The sequence below is a fragment of the Chelonia mydas genome, chromosome 2 (genome assembly GCF_015237465.2).
Source record: "Chelonia mydas isolate rCheMyd1 chromosome 2, rCheMyd1.pri.v2, whole genome shotgun sequence".
Taxonomy (NCBI): domain Eukaryota; kingdom Metazoa; phylum Chordata; order Testudines; family Cheloniidae; genus Chelonia; species Chelonia mydas.
This window is the reverse complement of record NC_057850.1, coordinates 64,441,384-64,460,772: the sequence shown is the minus strand read 5'-3', so window position 1 is coordinate 64,460,772 and position 19,389 is coordinate 64,441,384. Positions and strand designations below refer to the sequence as shown.

At 40.1% G+C, this 19,389-nt stretch overlaps 1 protein-coding gene across 5 annotated transcripts in view; it reads right to left on the bottom strand.

Moving 5' to 3' along the window:
* TOX (thymocyte selection associated high mobility group box) overlaps nt 1–19,389 on the bottom strand; it is a 268,267-nt gene that overhangs the window by 181,874 nt on the left and 67,004 nt on the right. The window contains exon 2 of one of the 5 annotated variants that reach the window (XM_037892568.2): nt 16,801–16,908. The exons of the other annotated variants lie outside the window; for them this stretch is intronic. Coding sequence (XP_037748496.1) covers nt 16,801–16,824 — 24 coding nt within the window. The 5' untranslated portion in view covers nt 16,825–16,908. The remainder of the gene's footprint in view (nt 1–16,800; nt 16,909–19,389) is intronic. 5 annotated transcript variants of the gene reach the window in all.

The following is a 19,389-nucleotide window of genomic DNA, read 5'->3' as shown; positions in this document are numbered from 1 at the left end:
TAAGTGTTTTCCTTCATAGGGATGACTTAGGCACCTGCTTAAATGCTTTTGCGTAATGGGGCTAAGGCGAGATTTTTAAAGGTATTTAGGCTCCTACGGGATTTTCAAAAGCATGAAGGTGCCTAACATGCATTGATTTCCATGGGAGTTTGCTGCCACAGTAATTTGAAAATCCCACTGGGAACCTGAATACCTTTAAAAATTTGACCCTAAGTGTTTTTCTGAACAGTGAAGGGATTACACATATACTTAAGTATATTGCAGAATCTGGGCCTTAAATTCTATAATGAATCACTGCGGGGAAAATTTGCAAAATACAGCACTTGAAACTGTGCAAGAAGATTTAGAATTAATGCTTGCTTTCATTTGCAAACATAGAACTGCATACACTAAGTATATAATGTACAAATTTGGTCTAACTATATGATTTGCACGCACAAATGCCTGTTTGTTCATGTTGATGGCTGTGCACAGTAATTTCAGAAGCCAGTTTGAAAACATCTCTCTTAATGTATAGGGCAGGTTACATATGTATTTTTAAAATAGTTGTTAAAAATGAAATTTTCATACTGAGATACTGAAGTTCCTGTTCACATGTACTAGACATGTCCTAATTTAGTTAACCATAGTTTGTTTGTGCTCTTAACTTTCTTTCACTTTCTTCTCCAGCCAAGAGTTTAGCAAGTAGGCACTGCAATAGAAAAAAGTGCTGTTTCTGGGCTAGCAATAGTACTAACACCTACAAGGGCAGCAGGCGTCTTCTGCTCTGGAACACTCCACATTTCCCCTCTGGGAGGCAAGAAAGGGAGAGGGCCTTGCTTTCTAATAAGTAATAACTGGGCCTATGATACAGCACTTTGCATAAAGACTTTTAATGAGTCAGCCATAGTAATAAACATGTTACTTAACCTTCTGAAATGGCATAAGAACTCTAAATGTAACTGAGAATTTCTAAATTCTGTGATGCCCTACCCATGTGTATATTTCCCAGCATATGGATATTTTATTTTATGAAGAAATTCCATTTTATAAGTCAGAGACCCCAGGGGAGATTATTACACTTCTTGGGTGGTTAAATTCACTCATCCTTTAGCCTTATGCCTTACAACAGTACCTGTGGCTTGTAATAATCACCCAGAAATGCTCTGCTGTGCCTCATTGATTATAATGCTTTTTGGTGAAATCTTGGCCCCAGTGGAGACAATCGGAGTCTTGCTTTTGATTTCAAAGAGGTCAGGGTTTCACCTTTGTGCTTCTTGAAATTTTACTTGGTTTTAGTCCCATTTGTGTTTCTCTCTAATGGTACTCGATAAAATTATAGGTTGAGGTTTTAATAAATAATCATTTAATACTTATGTGCTCAACATCTCAACATTAACACATTTCCTTAAATCACAAATTCAAAAAAATAAAATAGTAATTTTTTCTACTGCGTACTGTATAAAGTATTTCTTACACAATTATTAAACCACAATCAATGTGTTATTTTTTTTTGTCTTCAGTAGCAAATCAAACACAGGTGTGTCTAAATATTTCCCTGTCCCTAAAAAAAGTTTACTTATTTTCCATGTTTAACTGAAATTTTAGTTGAGATCTTTTGATAACACCAAAAAGGAAGTTCTTTCAACAACAGCTCAATAATAAGGTGAATGGAAAAACAGTTGGTTTCCTTCTGCCTCAGCTGTTTACCTTAATCTGTTTTAAGTAAAGAACAGAGAGTATATTCTTCATTACATAACAACCACATAGTTAAACAAAAAAAAAAGTACAAAACACTGTTTTGTTCATGGATGAGATTCCACAACTGTGACTTTCCTAATTAATCCTACCTTCCCATCCAAGACAAAGAGCTTTAAACTAGCATCTACAAAGCAGGGTGCTAAGACACAGAACTCAGACTCAAAGTAGACTCAAGGTAGCATGAATGTAAAGAATACAGGCATTGAGCACGGTTACCAACTTTCACGCTGTAAATAAGCACCACAACTTTCACAATAAGCCAAACATCAAGCTAATCCCATTTCAAAACAAGGCCAAAACAAGCCAATCCCTAAGAACCCCAACACTCTATGTGACTAAACCCCCCGGTGTGCAGTCTGGGTCTGTGGTGGGCCTGCTGTGCATTCCTGACTCTCTCCCCACCTTGCCCCTGCTTGCCAGGAGCCGATCAAAAAAAAGTAGCAACAAGCTACAACAAGCAACAAGCCAAACAAGCTACAAGCCAAAAACTAGCCAACAACCAACTCACAAGTTAATTAAACCAAAAACAAGCCCAATTTCTGCATTTTTTTCGTGGGTTTGGCATGTCTGGCATTGAGGGATGTAAAAAAAGAATATATTCTTCAGCTGCTTATATACTAATGCTAGAAGCCTGGGTAATAAACAAGAGAAACTGGAAATACTCTTATGAAAAGAAATTTGATATGATTGAATGGAAACCTGGTGGGATGATTCACGTGATCAAAATGTTAAAATCACTCAGTGCACCCTGTTTGGGAAAGTTAGACAGAAAGATAGGCAGGAGGGCACTCTGCGGGGGAAGGATAGCTCAGTGGTTTCAGCATTGGCCTGCTAAACCCAGGGTTGTGAGTTCAATCCTTGAGAGGGCCATTTAGGGATCTGGGACCAAAAAAATTGGGGATTGGTCCTGCTTTGAGTAGGGGATTGGATTAGATGATCTCCTGAGGTCCCTTCCACCTCTGATATTCTATGATTAAAGATACCATGAAATGCTTTAGATTTACGGGCAATTCAGAAGGACTAGGCTTTGAATACTCATGGATCTATGTACTAACTGATACGTGACAAGATGTGGATCTGCTTTGAATACTAAACCAGGAAAGGAAACAGAATGAGCAGTTCCTTAAACATCTATCACTTGTAGAAAAAAAATGTTATTACCATGGGGATTTCATTGGAGGTCTTATGCGCCTACTGGTGAAACATCCTTGGAATTTCTAAAAATTATAGATAACTTTCTAACACAAGAAGTATTGCAACCAATTTGAGGTAATTGTATACTAGAGCTCATTCTGATAGATAAAGATGAAATTATCTCTCAGTAAAAACTGATCGTTGCCTAGGTGCAAGTGATCACAATTTGATTTCATTACTATGTGCAAACAAAAAATAGTCCCAATCCGTGTGTGTGTGTGAGGGGTGTGTGTGTGTGTATATATATTATATAAAATATTTGGTGTTTTTAAAAGGCCCATTTTTCAAACCAATTTTGAAAACAATTAAAAGCAAATTTGAGTGGAAGGAATTATTTAGACATAAAAATGTGAATGATAGTTGGGAATTGTTTACAAATATTTTATTCTATGTCCAAAAATATACAATTCTGCAGTCATGAAAGAAGGTTGCTTTGGTTAAAAAAAACCATTCTGGTAAAGAGTGTGCTGAAGGCAGCAATTTAATATAAATATATATATAACAAATGGGAAAATGGAGAAGTCGGTAGCAGTGAATACAAATTGGCAGTTAGGAAATACAGACAACTGATGAGAGAAAAAAAATCTACTGCCAGTAGGATTAAGGAGAAGAAGGAGGAATCCTTTAAATAAAATCAGAAACAAACATAATCCAGACAAAGATGGTCAAATTATAAATCATGATGCAGAAATATTTTCTGTACTGGGAAAGAAGCAAGATGATGTATTGGTATCTTACAATGATAAATAAATACCTATTATTCCTACAGTAACTAGTGAGGATGCTAAACAGCAGCTTGTTAAGTTAAACATTTTGTAATCAACTTGTACCCAAGAATATTAAAAGAACTGGCAGAGGAGTTTTCTGAACCACTAAGGTTGAATTTTAGCAAATCTGGGAACACTGGGGAAGTTCCTGATGACTATAAAAAAAACTAATAATGTGCCAATATTTAAAAAGAGATAAACTATCTGACCTGGGAAACAGCCTGACATCAAACCTGGGCAAAATAATGAAACGGCTGATATGGGATGCAATCAGTAAAGATTTAAAAGATAGTTGCATAATTAACAGTAACCAACATGGTTTTATGGAAAATAGGTTCTCACAACAACAAACTTACCTTCTTTTGATGATATCACAAGTTTGGTTGGTAAGCTTTGCTGTGTTGACATATTATACTTAGCTTTCTGCTATATTTAATATATTTAGCTATAGTGCTATTTTTAGTAGAATATCATATGGGACTAAATGAAACATAGCCCATATTAAAAGCCGCTTAACCGATAGAACACAAAAAGTAATTGCAAGTGGGAAAGTGTCATCTAATGAGTTGGTTCTAGTGGCATCCCACAGGGATCTGTTCTCAGGCCAATGCTTTTCAAGAGCTTTATCAATAGTCTGGTAACATTTGAAGATAAACATAACAACTAGTAGACAGGTAAGTTATATAGACCCACCTGGGTCACTTGGTAACAGAGACTCATTTGAACAACACACATTTTAACAGTCAAATGCAAGGACATCTAGGACCAAAGAATACAGGTCACACTCATAAGATGGGGGATTTTATTCTGGCAAGCAGTTACTATGGAAAGGACTTCTGAGTCATAGCAGATAACCATTTGAACATGGACTGCCAGTGTAATGCTGTAGCTAAGAAGGTGAACACAATCCTTGGATAAATAAGCAGGAGAATATCAAGTAGGAATAGGGAAATGTTATTACAGCATTACTGAGACCATTACTGGAATATTGTGTCCTGTTCTGGTCAGAGGATACTCAAGACAATCTGCCATTCCAGGCAAAACTTCATGGTGCCACTGCCCCTTCTCTCCCCCGACAAACTTTAAAGCCAGAAGAGACCAAATGATAATCTAGTCTGACCTCCTATACACCACAGGCCAAGAACCTCACCCCCATTCCTGTAATAGGCCCACAACCTCTGACTGAATTACTGAAGTCCTCAAATCTTGATTTTAAGACATCAAATTACAGAGAACTCATAATTTACTCTAGTTCAAACCAGCAAATGACCCATGCCCCACACTGGAGAAGACAGCAAAAACCCCAGGCCTAGGGCAGTAAATTTGGCCTGACTGCCCCTCCATCATGATGGAGGAGCGGCCAGGCCAAATTTGAGTGGCTTTCTGACCTGGTGGACAGACTGATGGAGGGGTGGTCAGGCCAAATTTGAGACAGTGGCATCATGACCCACTGCATTGGGCAGCCAGGCCAAATTAGAATGCTGTTGCAACCTTGTTAATGGGGTCACAATGCGACTCAAATTTGGCCAGCCACCCTTCTGTCATGATGGCAAGGGGGCTGGGCCAAACCTGCTGTCCTAGGCAGCTGCCTTGTTCACCTGTAGTTAGAGTGGCTTCTGTTTCTGGTGTCCACACTTCAAAAAAGAAGCTGAAAAATTGGAAAGGGTTCAGAAAAAAGTCTCAAGAATGATTCAATGTCTGCAAATGTCTGCCTGATAATAAAACACCACAGATGGTCAATCCATTTAGCTTATCCAAGAGGAGGTTAAGAGGTGACTTGGTCACAGTCTACAAGAACCTACACAGGAAAGGAATTTTTGAAAGTAGAGGGCCTTAATCTACCAGAAAAAGGCATCCAGAGATCCAATGGTTAGAAGCTGCAACTAGATATATTCAGATGATATAAAAAGCCCAAATTTTTAAGTGACGATAATTAACCACTGAAACAACTTGCTGAGAAATGTGATGGATTCTCCATCACTTGAAATCTTTAAAGACTGGATAGCTTTCTGAAGGATATGCTAATCAGAAGTTCTAGGCTTGATGCAAAAGATACTGGGTGAGGTTCTTTGACCTGTATTACACACAAGGTCAGATTAGATTATCATAATAGTCGCATCTGACCTTTGAATAAACTACAGTTTGTTACTGAGATCCCCATGAAAGGGATAGTACTGTGATACATAGGATTTTATCCTGCACTCCTTACTCAGACAAAACTCACACTGATGTTTTCAAGAATTTTGCCAAATAGGGGGCAAATCCTCCACTGGTGTAAATCAGCAAAGCTAAAGGGCCAGGGGCAGGCTGTACAGATTCATGCTCTGAACTCTGGAGGCCCACTAGGGTTGCCAGGTGTCCAGTTTTCAACCAGAACACCCGGTCAAAAAGGGACCCTGGTGGCTCTGGCCAGGTCAGCACAGCCATTACAAGTCCGTGCAGTGGGGCTAAGGCAGGCTCCCTGCCTGCCCTGGCTCCACACAGCTCCCAGAAGCGGCCAGCATGTCCCTGTGGCCCCTAGGTATAGGGGCAGCCAGGGAGGCTCCATTCACTGCCCCCACCCCGAGCGCTGGCTCCACAGCTACCATTGGCCAGGAACCGCAGCCAATGGGAGCTGCCGGGCAGCGCCTGCGGCCAGGGCCAGCACACAGAGCCTCTCTGGCCGCCCCTGCACCTAGGGGCCTCAGGGACATGCCAGCTACTTCCGGAAGCACCTGAGGTAAGTGCCTCCCGGAGCCCACACCCCAAACCCTCTCCTGGCACCTTAATTCCCTCCCAGAGCCCACATCCCTCACCCCTCCCACGCCCCAACCCCCTGCCCCAGCCTTGGGCCTCCTCCCACACACAAACTCCCTCCCAGAACCTGCATCCCCTTCTGCACCCCAACCCCCTGCCCAGCCCGGTGAAAATGAGCGAGGGTGGGGGAGAGTGAGTGACGGATGGAGGGGGGATGGAGTGGAATGGGGGCAGGGACAGGGCAAGGGTGTTCAGTTTTCTGCAATCAGAAAGTTGGCAACCCTAAGGCTCACAGTTCAATCACTAGTGTTTGCCACAATGGTGTTCATCACAAAAGCTCTACTAGCAGTCCCTTCAAGGTAAAAACAATAAGTCTGTTAACTTAAATGCCTTTCACTGTTTGAAACTGCAGAGGTATCACATGAGGAGAGACATGCACCCTAAAGCCCCAATCCTGCAAACACTTCCTCATGAAAATAGTCCACTGTTTTCAATAAGATGACTCACATATTCCAAGTTAAGTAGATGAATTAAATGTTTGTGGAATTGGAGCCTAAGAAACTTAAAACTCAAGTTATTTCTTTATAGATCCAAATCAGCAACTTAAACTTCACCCAGAAATCAGTTTAGTCCGCAGAGAAGACCACAGTGCCTGTAGTGATCTTTAGAAAACACCATTTGATAAGTAGCAAGCTGCATTCTGCACAAGCTGCAATCTGCACCAGCTACAATTTCCAAATGGGCTTTACAGTGCCTGTTTGGAGGGCACTGTGCTATCCAACCTTAAAGTGACAAAAACATGAAGTAAAATTATGAGGTGCCCACCCAAAAGAAAAATTGCACCTTTCTTCTTGGGGCATTTGGTAAAAAGAGCTAAAAAAACAACAACCTGCTCTGTTGTCACCCAGAAGCAGCTGCAGAGTCAAAATGAGCCACAGTTTGCAAGCCTGACTGATAAATAGTGGGTATATCTCCTCAACTGAAGGAGCTGAAAAACTCTACCATTTTTTCTTGTTTGCTGCACTCAGTCAAAAAGTGTTACTTTAATCACATAGGTATTGAATCACAGCCAGTAGCGCCCAGCCTCAGTCCTAATCTCTTACCCTGGTGATAATAACAATAGTAATATGATACTTGTACTATACAAGAGCTTTTTCATTAATGGATCTCAAAGCACTAGGTCAGGGGTGGCCAACCTGTGGCTCCGGAGCCACATGCAGCTCTTCAGAAGTTAATATGCGGCTCCTTGTATAGGCACCGACTCCGGGGCTGGAGCTACAGGCACCAACTTTCCAATGTGCTGGGGGATCCTCAATGCTCAACCCCTGGCTCTGCCACAGGCCCTGCCCCTACTCCACCCCTTCCTTCACCGCACCTTTCAGCCTGCAGTGCCCTCGCTCCTCCCTCTCCCCTCCCTCCAGGGCCTCCTGCATGCCATGAAACAGCTGATTGGGTGGTGTGGGGAGGGAGGGAGAGGTGCTGATCAGCAGGGTTGCTGGTGGTTGGGAGGTGCTGCGAGCGGGGTGGGAGAGATGATGGGGGGCTGCTGATGTATTACTGTGGCTCTTTGGCAATGTACATTGGTAAATTCTGGCTCCTTCTCAGGCTCAGGCTCCTGGCTCCTTCTCACTCTGGCCACTCCTGCACTAGGTGCTATAGAAAACCCCAAGAAAGGCAAATAGGTAAAACATTCCATTCCATTGAACAGATTTAGCATTTGTAATTCATTATGCCATATAGTATATTTTATATAGCTGCTAAAATTATAATAGGCTCTAAACAGTGCTATGTCTCATTTTGTCCCAGTTTTTTAAATATGCTGATATCAGAAACAGAGAGCTTTAATATTTATGTTTTTAAACAAAATTGAAACTGCTGTGGAGTTTCCAGTTCAGGAACTACCTAGAGATTATTACAATAACAAGAAAAAACAATATGTTGCACAATCCTGACCTTTTAAAATGTTCTCTAATATATCATGTAAAAAAAAGCACAGTGTTAAATAAGAAATTTGTTAGCCTTCAGCTCAGAGGCAGGTTTATTAGCAAACAGCTAAGTGGAACAAAAAATCTATAACCCTGATCTTATTGAAATAATTACAGAATCTTTAATGTCCCACTAGGCATACACAGAGAAAAAGATGGAGCACACAGAAAAAGAGTACAGTAATGAAAACAGACAGAAATAGGCCATTCATCCTACCTTTTACTTAGTGCATACAAACCACTGTCAAAAATATAAGACAATATAAAAATGATTGCCTGCCCAAAAAAGATTTAAAATTTCCTTTTCACTTTACTAAATTTTAGAAATGTGCATAGCAAAAATAAAATCTAAATTCAAGTTCAGAATAAGTAAATATTTTATCCTTTATGTGTCTGTATGTATATAATATGTATAATTATTAAAAGATATATGATGTAAAAACTATGTTAAAATTACATTAAGGTTTAAAACCACAGCAATCTCAACAAATACAAATTCTGTATGTTGTGTATCCTATATGTTTTATGGCGTATATTAAAAAAACATATTAAACTACTGTGCAAATTTTACCAGAGAGACAAGAACAGAAAATATTGCATGTGTGTATACAGGTACTATGGTGAAATACAACAGATTAGATAAATGGGTACACAGATGAGATAGAACAGTGTGGTCATGTTAATGATGCTGCCAAACCCTTTTCTTTTGCATTTCTTGATTATTTGGTCTGAATCGTGCAACCTGAAGGCTAAGTAGCAGCTCTGCCACAAGTCCCAAATGAGGAGCAGCAAATTGCTGTTCTTCTCCTGGTGAAGACTGAGAGTCACAGTCTACATCTTGATCCCACCTGTTCTATAGGTAAGTATTCTGACCAAGGCCAACCTACAACTGGAGCAGCATACGTCTCCTGGTGTAAGTGTGCTAGCCTATACTTTGGGAGAAACTCAATCAAAGTTCTGCCCCCTTTTCCGACCCTCCACAACTGGACACAGCAGCTTTGTGGAGCCTGCTCTCCTCCTTGTGCTGAAACACATGGTACAAAAGGTCAGTATAAAGGAATAAGGAAGCACCATATGCCCTTTCCTCCCTTGCACTGTCATACAAGCCATGCCACTAAGGGTATGTCTACACTGCAAATAAATACTCCTGGGGGAATTCTGCGCCACTGCGTATGCACAGAATTTGTGTGTCCTCTTTCCCCAGAAAATACAGTCAGAAAGGTGCTGCAGTTACGCCTTATGCCCACCATGGGGCTGCTGTGGCACCAGAACAGAAAACAGCCACTCCCCAGCCAGCCTCAGCTGCGCACAGCGAAGAGAAGAGGTTCAGAAGGGCTAGTGGGGTGACAGACTGGGGTGGGGGCTGAATGGGAGAGGGGATACAGGGACACATGGGGACAGAGAGGAGACATGTAGGGCCATATGGGGGTGACTAAGTGGGGGTGCAGAGCCACATGGGGGAGGGCAGTGGGTTGAATGGGGGCACGGGGCCACATGGGGAAGTGGGGAAGGGTGCAGGGCCACATGGGGATGGGAGGAGGAGGGATGGCTGAGTGAGGGGGCAGGGACACATGAGGGAGGAAGGGTGGCTGAATAGGGATGCAAGGACACACGAGGACAGGGGCAGATGTGCCTGACTGAATGGGAGAGGGTAGGGGTCAGCTAGGGTCTCCATGGAGGAGGCTCCCTAACAATCTCTCCCTGTCCAAAAGAAACCCTGTTCTATACTTCTCCCACCCACACCCAACAACCCTCTAACTTCACACCCAGGCTACTTCCCAGCAATTAGTTCCCTCCCCCTCAGCTCCTCAATTACCCCTGACTCCCCCAAGCTTTTGCACTGCTTCTGACAGGTGTGGGAAATATATTTCTGTGTTGTAGTTTAAATGTATTATTACTCAGAGTTCTGTATTAATATGCCTAGTAAGGAATCATTTGTCAAAAAACATTTCCTGAATCTTTTTTTGTTTTTGTCGACTGTACTGTTACAGACATAGTTGCTGTCAAGTATTTTGAAATAAATTACCGAAATAATTGAAACTTGCATGATTATATTGTGTTATTTGGACAAATATAATATGCAGAATTTTCCAGAATTTTAAAATAGTGTGCAGAATTTTTAATTTCTTTGGTGCAGAATTCCTCCAGGAGTAAATTAGATACCTGCGGCTGGCCCATGCCAGCTGACTCAGGCTTGCAGAGCTCGGGCTAAGGAGCTGTTTAATTTACGGGCAGACATTCATGCTAGGGCTGGAGCCCAGGCTTTAGGACCCATGAGGAGGAGGATTCCAGAGTTCCTGAGCTATACACCACAATTAAACTTAGCCTGAGCCCTTAGCCTGAGCCACAGAGCTTGAGTCAGCTGGCACAGACCAGCCACACATGTCTAATTGCAGTGTAGACATATCCTATGTGGCCCCCAAAGTTGCATTAAGTTCCTCCTCTTTCACCCCGGTACCTTCTTTAATTGTAACTGCCTCAGTTAGGCTTTGACATTTACTGAGGTCAACCTTTGATAATCCCTCCAACTGTGGTTCACAGAGATGAATGGGAAAGAGGAGTGTTAAATTCCTATGCCTTCTGACTATTGTGTGTGTGGCTGGAGACAGTTTTCTGCAACACTGGGTTTACAGGACAGCAAAACATTGGCCAACATTGTAATAAATGTATCTTCACAAGAGAAGATAGGAATAAGGAATTTTTTTAAGTGAAAGATAAAATATTCAGAATATGTGACAGACTGCAGGCAGACCCTAAAAATCTTAGGATCTGTGATTTTTCCCCCCCATATGAATAAATTTATCCCTTCCCTTAAGGTGTTTTGTTTGTATGTGGAAGGATCTTGCTACATGTCTTTCAATGAAATTCTAGCAATCTTCACATGAAAATTGACTAAGCAACAGTTTCAGGCAATAGCAACAGTGATGTGTCTGTCAGGGTGAGGATAGATAATTTTTCATTATGATGTCACAGAGTGAAGGGTTCTTTAGGTTCTGCTATCATCCCAGCAAATGTCATTAAACAAGCTCAGAAACAATTACTTGATTTTTTAAAAAATTATTTCTGATCAAACTAAGCAAAATTACAACTCCTTAATGAGGTATATACCCATGGCAAGAACCAAGTTTCAAACACCAGCTACTTTTGTTTAAATATTTTTTTCAATAAGGGTGATTAGAATTTTTAGTTAGTTTTACTTTGGGAAAGGTGTCACATCCGTAACTCAAACTCGCTGGAGGGTTTTTGTCTAAGCTCTCCAAAAAGCTCAGGTTTGTGCAGAAACAAAAAATGAAAGCTTTAAACTGATAACGTGAATATTTCAGAAAGCTGTATGTGAAAATCAGAGAATTATTCTAGACACTGCACTACATCCTTAAATAGAGAGGACATGACTAGTTCCCATTATTACATAGACTGGTGGCCAGATGGTTATTCACACTACAGCCCTTTTACACCACTTTGGCAGTGTAAGTGGACCTTAAAGTGCATATAAATGTAAGTTAATACCTATTTTAAACTCCTTTACAGTTGTTACATCCAGTGAGTGATATAAAGAGGGCTTAGTGTAAATGAGAATTAAATAATATATATATTTGGTTTTTTACAGATGATTTTACAGATCATTTTTACAGAATATGTGTGTACATACTATATATATATTATATTCTGTAAAAATGATCTGTAAAAATAGGTGTATTACTACAAAATACCAAAAATAAATGATCATTAACTCTTTTGATATACGAGCTGCAGGATACTGTTATGCTGAATGGGCAGTGATGTTATTATATTCAACCTAGCTATAACACCTTAAAATTGACTTTCATATGAAAATGCTCTTCTCTCTTTCAATTCATTTATGGTGATATGACAAATCTTACTGTCCATTGCATTTTTATACTTATAATAGCAGCCACAACACAAGCTTTTAAATATAATATTCCATGGATACATTCAGAACATGAGTCATCTCTTGTCCTTTAACAGGAATGAATAAATGAATATAATGCGCTTGCCCTAAAGTAACTTGACTTCATACATTCTGAAAAGTTTATTACTTTCAAGGAGATATTATACCCACCTTGACAATAAGGAAGAAACCAAATCAAACACTTAATAAATTTCAGACATTTCGCTATGAGGCGTCAAGTACACAACAGTCCTATTAAAAGATCAATAAGAGTGTACTATCAAAGGGTCAGCATTGTGTTCTTTGGTTTAAAAATGTGTTTATGCTGAATGTTTTAGACAATTCTCTGTGCTAGATAAGGGCAGCAGAATTTCCACCGTGCGGTGCCCTTCAACAATAATGGATTTGTTTCTGTGGTTTTGGAGGAGAATGGAGTTTCCAAATATGCACTAACAACAAATAAAAACAAATGTTTAAGTGATATAGCCTTGGTTTATCCCCATTCAGGGAGGGAGGGAGGTTCTGTTCAAAACTGGAGGAGGGCAGGTTGTGTTGGCTTCTGAGGCTATGTCTACACTACCACTTATGTCGGCAAAACTTAGGTCGCTCAAGGATGTGAATATTCCAACCCCCAAGCAACATAAGTTAAACTGGTACAAGCACCGGTGTGCACAGCACTATGTTGGCAGAAAAAGCTCTCTCCCGTCAGCATAGAGCGACTAGATCTTACAGCGGTGCAGCTGCATCGGTACAGCTGCGCTGCTCTAAGCTCTCTAGTTTAGACATGGCCTGACAAAGTAGGAGATTTTTAAATGGTGACTGATGCACCATAGAAGCATTAGCAGCCACGACAGCCTGAGGGAAGTCTTGAATCAGCTCTTGCTACCCTGGCAACATGACTCTCCAGCTACCACTGCTCATTTGGGGAGCAGCTTGGGACACTCAGGCAGAGTTGGAGGTTCTGGGAACACATGCACTATAACTCCTTTCCTGTCACCAGGGGGCCCTAAATCTTGGGCTATGTTAGCATAAGACAGTGTTACCCAAGACTTAATCGAGCCATATTGTTATTCAATTAATTATATACACTGTTTGACAAGTTTTAGTTCATGCAAGCCTTCCCACTTATTGCATTCCATGTCCGAAGCTCAGCCATCTTAGCATCTGAGAATTAGTCGCAGCCTCAAAAAAATGATACCACAGGTTACTACTCAACCCTCAGTAGAGAAGAGGAGACAATGGAAAATGCAGGTCAGAAATATAAAATACCATAGCATATCTTTATTAGAAAACTCTCCCAGAGTAGAACTTTGCAATGGTCTCTCAGACATCCATCATTTTATAGTAAAACTCCAAACCAAAAAGTCTCACCCAGTCCAGATCCATCACCCAACCCCGATAATACAGGCAAGAAACGATGCCCAGTCCACAATCATCTTAAGATTGTTTTGATTTATGTTCCCACAGGTTATTTTTACGTTGTGGCTTAACAGCTTGTCTGAGAAGGGGAGTATTGGATTGTTTCAAGAGTTTGTAGTGATGATTCCTCCACTCTTCACCACAGACTCATGACATAGATACATCAGGATTGGATCTGCTATCACTTACGCCAGTTTTACACCTGTGTGATTCCACTAGCTTTAATGGAGATACTCTGGAGTTATGCTGGGCTAAGTCTCACACATCTAGCATGACGCTCACTCATTTGCATTCTCATGCATCTAGCTGGGTTGCAGAGATGGGCCTGCAACAGCCTCTCCTGGACTCTGGGGCTTCTTTGATGCCTCTCTGCAGGCAGCCAGGAGGCCTCTATCCTTATCTTTTCTCTGATTCTCTTGCTGGATCTGAGTGGGGAAGGAGAAGGCAACAGTGGCAAACAGCAAGAGGCTGAACAATAGTCCCAGACACGTCTACCCAGGAGCTAGCTGCCCCCGGACTTCTTAACCTCCAGAACTGACCCACCTACCTATTGTTGAACCACCAGATGACCCAGAACCAACCCATTTGAACCTTGCACATCCACCAATATATCCCTGCACTCCCAGACACCCTCTTGCACCCATTCACCTACCCCAATCACAGCTGCCAAGATTTGTGCAGTAACATATTTCTATCATTACATTTACAACCACTTCTGGGCCACTCTACACTGCCAGTGTGGTGTAAAAGGTCTTAGAATAAATGAGAATCTGACCCATAGTGTAATTTAATAATACATATTAGTTCATCTACACAATATTGAACAACAAGATGGCCAAAGACATCAGTCCCATATACATGTTTGTGTATATGGGACTGATGCTCTTGCATAAATGATTACTTTTGTAAAGAATAATTTGAAGAGTTTACTAAACACAAGTAGCCTAGTGACCACACAAACAGATTGAAAAACAGCTAATGTTAGTATGAATTTGGATTTCAATATTTGTTATGTATTGACCTGTTTGGGATGGTAAAGTATGGTCTAATGTGGTTTCTGACAGTAACCACCAATTTTTGAGCCAGTTGTTACCATTTTTGGGAGCACACAGAAAAACAAACATGGATACCCTGCAAATATAGAGATCTATAAATTTGGGAGAATGTCATCTTAAGAGTGGAACTGAAATTTGGTACAAAAGCTGCTATTATTAAAATGTCACAAGAAGATACTATAGAAAATAAAAGTCAAAATATTCCTTGATATATTATAGATCACTATTCCGACACTGAAAAACTTGCATGTTTATAGCTGACAGATTGGCACATCTGCTCTAGATATCACAAGGCTTTGAAAAGACTGTCATATTTAAACTGTATAGTAAAACTTCTGAAATGCATTAAAAAGAGCAATGTTCATAATTCTTAAGATTGTTGAAACATATATGTTCAGATGCTTTCTTGTCTGCTGGCACGAAAAAGAAGGTAGACCCTGTAACCTTGTTATAGTGTGAAGTCCTATGAGCCATGAAAAAATTCAGACTGCATCAGTAAATTCAGTACCTCATGGGTAGTATTTTTCCCAGGTGCATGCTTGAAATACGAGATACATGTTGCACCACTTAAACTACACATTATCCTTAACTCACTTTTAGATTTTTTTAAAATGATGTAATTGTGAAACGGGCTCTCTCTGAAATTATAAATGGCTGGAAATAGATGGTAAGGAATGAGTTTAAGTATAAACAGCTTAGCCCTGGTTCGTGATTTTTTTTGTCAAAGCCTACGGTGAAGCCCATGGATCTATTACTTCGATAAGAAACCATATCTGTGGTCAGTGATATTTCAGTATTTCAATGCAAGACCGGATAAAAGCTTGGCAAATCTGACTATTTTTATCTTTGAGTTTTGGTTTCATTTGAACTTGAAACTCTAAGAGAAATTCAAGGAGTGAACTGAAACCTTAAGAAATGGCTTCTTTAATTTTTTGCAAACCAACCCATCTGCACATGTCTAGGTATGACATACTTTGTAACAAAGAGTTAGCAAAATTCCAGTTTGGGAATTACTACTTACCTGTGTAATAACTCCCTGTAGTTTCAGTTTAAAGTATTCTTCCTTTCCTGTCCTAAAACATTGTGTAGTATTCACTATTATAAGTTGCTACATTTCACCCAAAGGATTGCTATACTTCTGTGATGGATGAAGTGATTCATGCTTTCATTATATGTGAAGTGATTCATTCATTTCCAAAGAGTGAAACATGCTGCAACTTTCATTACAGGCCCCTGCTTTCACATGCTTGTAACTTTTGCAAAAATTTCTCATTTAGTCTGAAATTTTCCATGCTGTGTCTCAGCCCTGTCTCTGGAAAGTTTGAGAGACAATCACTTTAGCTGTTTGAGTCATATTAAGACTCTTTAGCTCACCAATAACTAAAAGAAAGGAAAAAAATATCTGTAAAATTTGCATGTAAGTAATCTTTGAGGAGTGCTAGGTGTGGGGTAAAAAATACAAACATTAATTTAAAAAATATAAATGACTGAAAAAACACAGATAAACCTGCTGTATTTTATTATTTTTATTTTTCATTACTAACTATGCTAGTAAATGTAACCAACTTGTATATCTAGATATGAGTGAGTTAAAGATACTAGGAGAACCTTGTTTCAGATGTCTGGCTGAGCTGGTGTTCCATGTAGTCCGTGTTGAGAAAGCGGTAAAGTGACTTTAAATCACACCCTGCTGCAATAGCAACTACATATTTCCAGAGACAAAGGAAAGCAGTCAAATAAGTCAGGGTGAAGATTTGGCCCCTAAAGTTTTGCATTCTCTGACTTTTTGTTAAAATATGTAACGTAAAAAAAAAATCTAAAAATATAAACGATAGTTTTTAGCCCTGGATTGATCCAGACTTAGTTTTAGTAACATGATCAAACACTCCCACACCCAGGGTCTATGACAAATCCACCAAATTCATGTTTCTTTATCTTAATTTTGTAGTTAAAAACCATCTCTATTTGAAAACCAGAAGAGAAAGGCTACTTACTGTGTTAATCCACTGCATAAACATGACGAGTCAAAAAAAGTCTTCAGAAATGTCCTCTGATGTAGCCAGAGACTGCCACATAGTTCTTTATAAATCAGTATGAATAACCTGAATTGCACCAGAAATAAAAGGGTCAGGACAGTTCACGGAGAACTGATGTAACAGGTTCCCTGTGGCTAATACTACCGAGCAAGAAGGCTGTCTGTACCAGATGCATCTGCCTAGTGGTCTTGCAAGGTAGCTCCAGTAGAGTGCATTGTAATAATCTAATTTGAAAGTCCAAAAGGAATGAATTATTGTGGTCAGGTTCCGCTATGAAAGAATAGATCACAAACACTCAGTCAATGATGAGTCTCAGCCAGCTCACTCACATCCAAATCCCAATCGCAACCATCTGCTACTACAAGTCCAGTGTATTCTCCATGGCATAGACAGGCCTGAGACTAAATGAAAGGGAAGGAAACAATCTGGAGATCCCAGAAGACATCATAGTTGATTTACCAAAGACTACCTAATAATCTTCACCAGAAAGGTAATATTAGGGGATGGATGATAAGTAGCAAGACTGCTAGTGGCAAGACAAGTTTTCATCAGAAAATGCTATTTGAGGAACTTCAGCCTTACCAACAACCTCAATCAGTGATTCTCTAAAGCAACATTCATTTACAGGAAGCACAAAAATTATCAGCATAAATCTATGCATCTATAACCACTAATTTCTGCAATATATTAATAAACACTTTGTAAAAGTAGGTCATTTTAAGATAATTACAGACATTATTGATTTTGTATTAGAAGCCAGTAATGTAAATGTCCCAATTATGTCTTTAGAATAATATTTTGAAAAGCAAATCAGCTGACATTACAAATAAAGGAAGTTAATTTAATACTCATGTTCACCCAAATGATCCATAACTATGACTTGGAACAGTGATTCTTATTCGTATAATTTCTTTAATTAATGAGTTATTGATATTTGTTATATCTGTTTAATTTGATTGTACTCCATTATATATAAATGTTGACATTTTTAATATGCAGATGTGAATCTTAACATCCCACACTACAATGAAAAACATAAAAGACCATTCTGCTTTCTATAATCAAACTGAACTCCAATGTATTTATTCACATTTGTTCATTTTACCTACGCTAGGCTCTAAGGCCTGGAGGCAAAAAAGAACTTAGGTGTTGCAATGCTTAGAGTCGTGGCACCTAATTTTTAAGCACCTAGAAAACCACAGGAAATACTGCAATACAGAATTCTTGGCTACCAAGTCATTCTGACTCTCTCTCTTTCTTTCCTTCTGGCCCAATGATGATTTAAGCGGGACACTCATTGGGGGAAGAGTGGGAGAAGAAGAGAGAGAAAGAGAGAATGACTCTGTAGCCCAACGGGTACAAGGCACCCATTTGGGAACTGGAAGACCCAGGGTCCAGTCTCCCTGCTCCAATCACTCTTTTGTTGTTTTTCCACAGTGGAACAGTTTCAACAGGAGAAATGTAGGGAGCCCCACCCACATTAGACTATCCCATAGCTCAGTGCTTAGAGTACACTCCAGAGAGGTGGGAGACCCCTGTTCAAATGCTTTCCCCCCCACTCTGAGAAGGGGGAATTGAACATGGGTCTCCTAGGTTCCAGGTAACTGTGCTAACCACTGGATTAGTTACAGGGTGAAAATCACCACCTTCTTCAACCAGATTCTGAATGGGACCTATCCTGGTAGGCAGCCTCTGAGTACGCCTACTGGATCAGGTCCTGCAGGTCACTTAAGTGGCCGAATGCCTATTCCTCTGGTTTGTGAATAGCTCTGGGGCTTAGGGCAGGAGAGAGGAGTCCTGATGCCTAGAGGGCAGCAGCAGTGCAGACGTGAAGAGGCAGAAACTTGGGTGCCAAGGGAACTTTTACCCTGAAAACATAGGCACTGAGTGAATTCAGGATTCAGAGGGAGTTTTGTAGATCACCGGGAGCCAAACCTGGGATTTAGGTGCCTAACTCTCATATTTAGGTGCCTAAGTCTGGGGTTTAGGAGTCTAAGTACTTTTGTGGATCTGGTAATTAGTACATTACAAAGCATATTAATATTTGTTTTCACTGTTGTAGCCTCTAGAGGCTCAATCAGATTGGGGCTCCATTATGCCAAATTCTGTATGAGCACACAGGAAGAGTAAATCCCTATCCTGTCCTTAAGTTCTGCAGTCTAAATTAACACCAAGTGCAACAAATTAGTGTAATAAATTAACACCAGGGCTGAGGGAGGGTGAAGGACAGTGACAAAACCCCCTGCTTATGTAGACTAGCTATGTTCACAACTTGCAGGTTTCACTTATTTTTATTTTTAAAGCTATACATAACCAAAAAATATTAATGATGTCAATAATATAAAACAAACACTAAGATCACCAACAGAAGCCTCAGAGGACAGGTAGGTATTTTTGTATGTACTGAAGGTCACCAAATCCAGGATCTGGTGAACTCTGAGAAGGGAAGGGAATTCTATTGCCATAGTCAGACATGATTGTGTAGCTTCCATTAACAGAACCATTCAAAAGAAGAGCAAACTTTCTTTTTCAGTTGATAGCAACAGC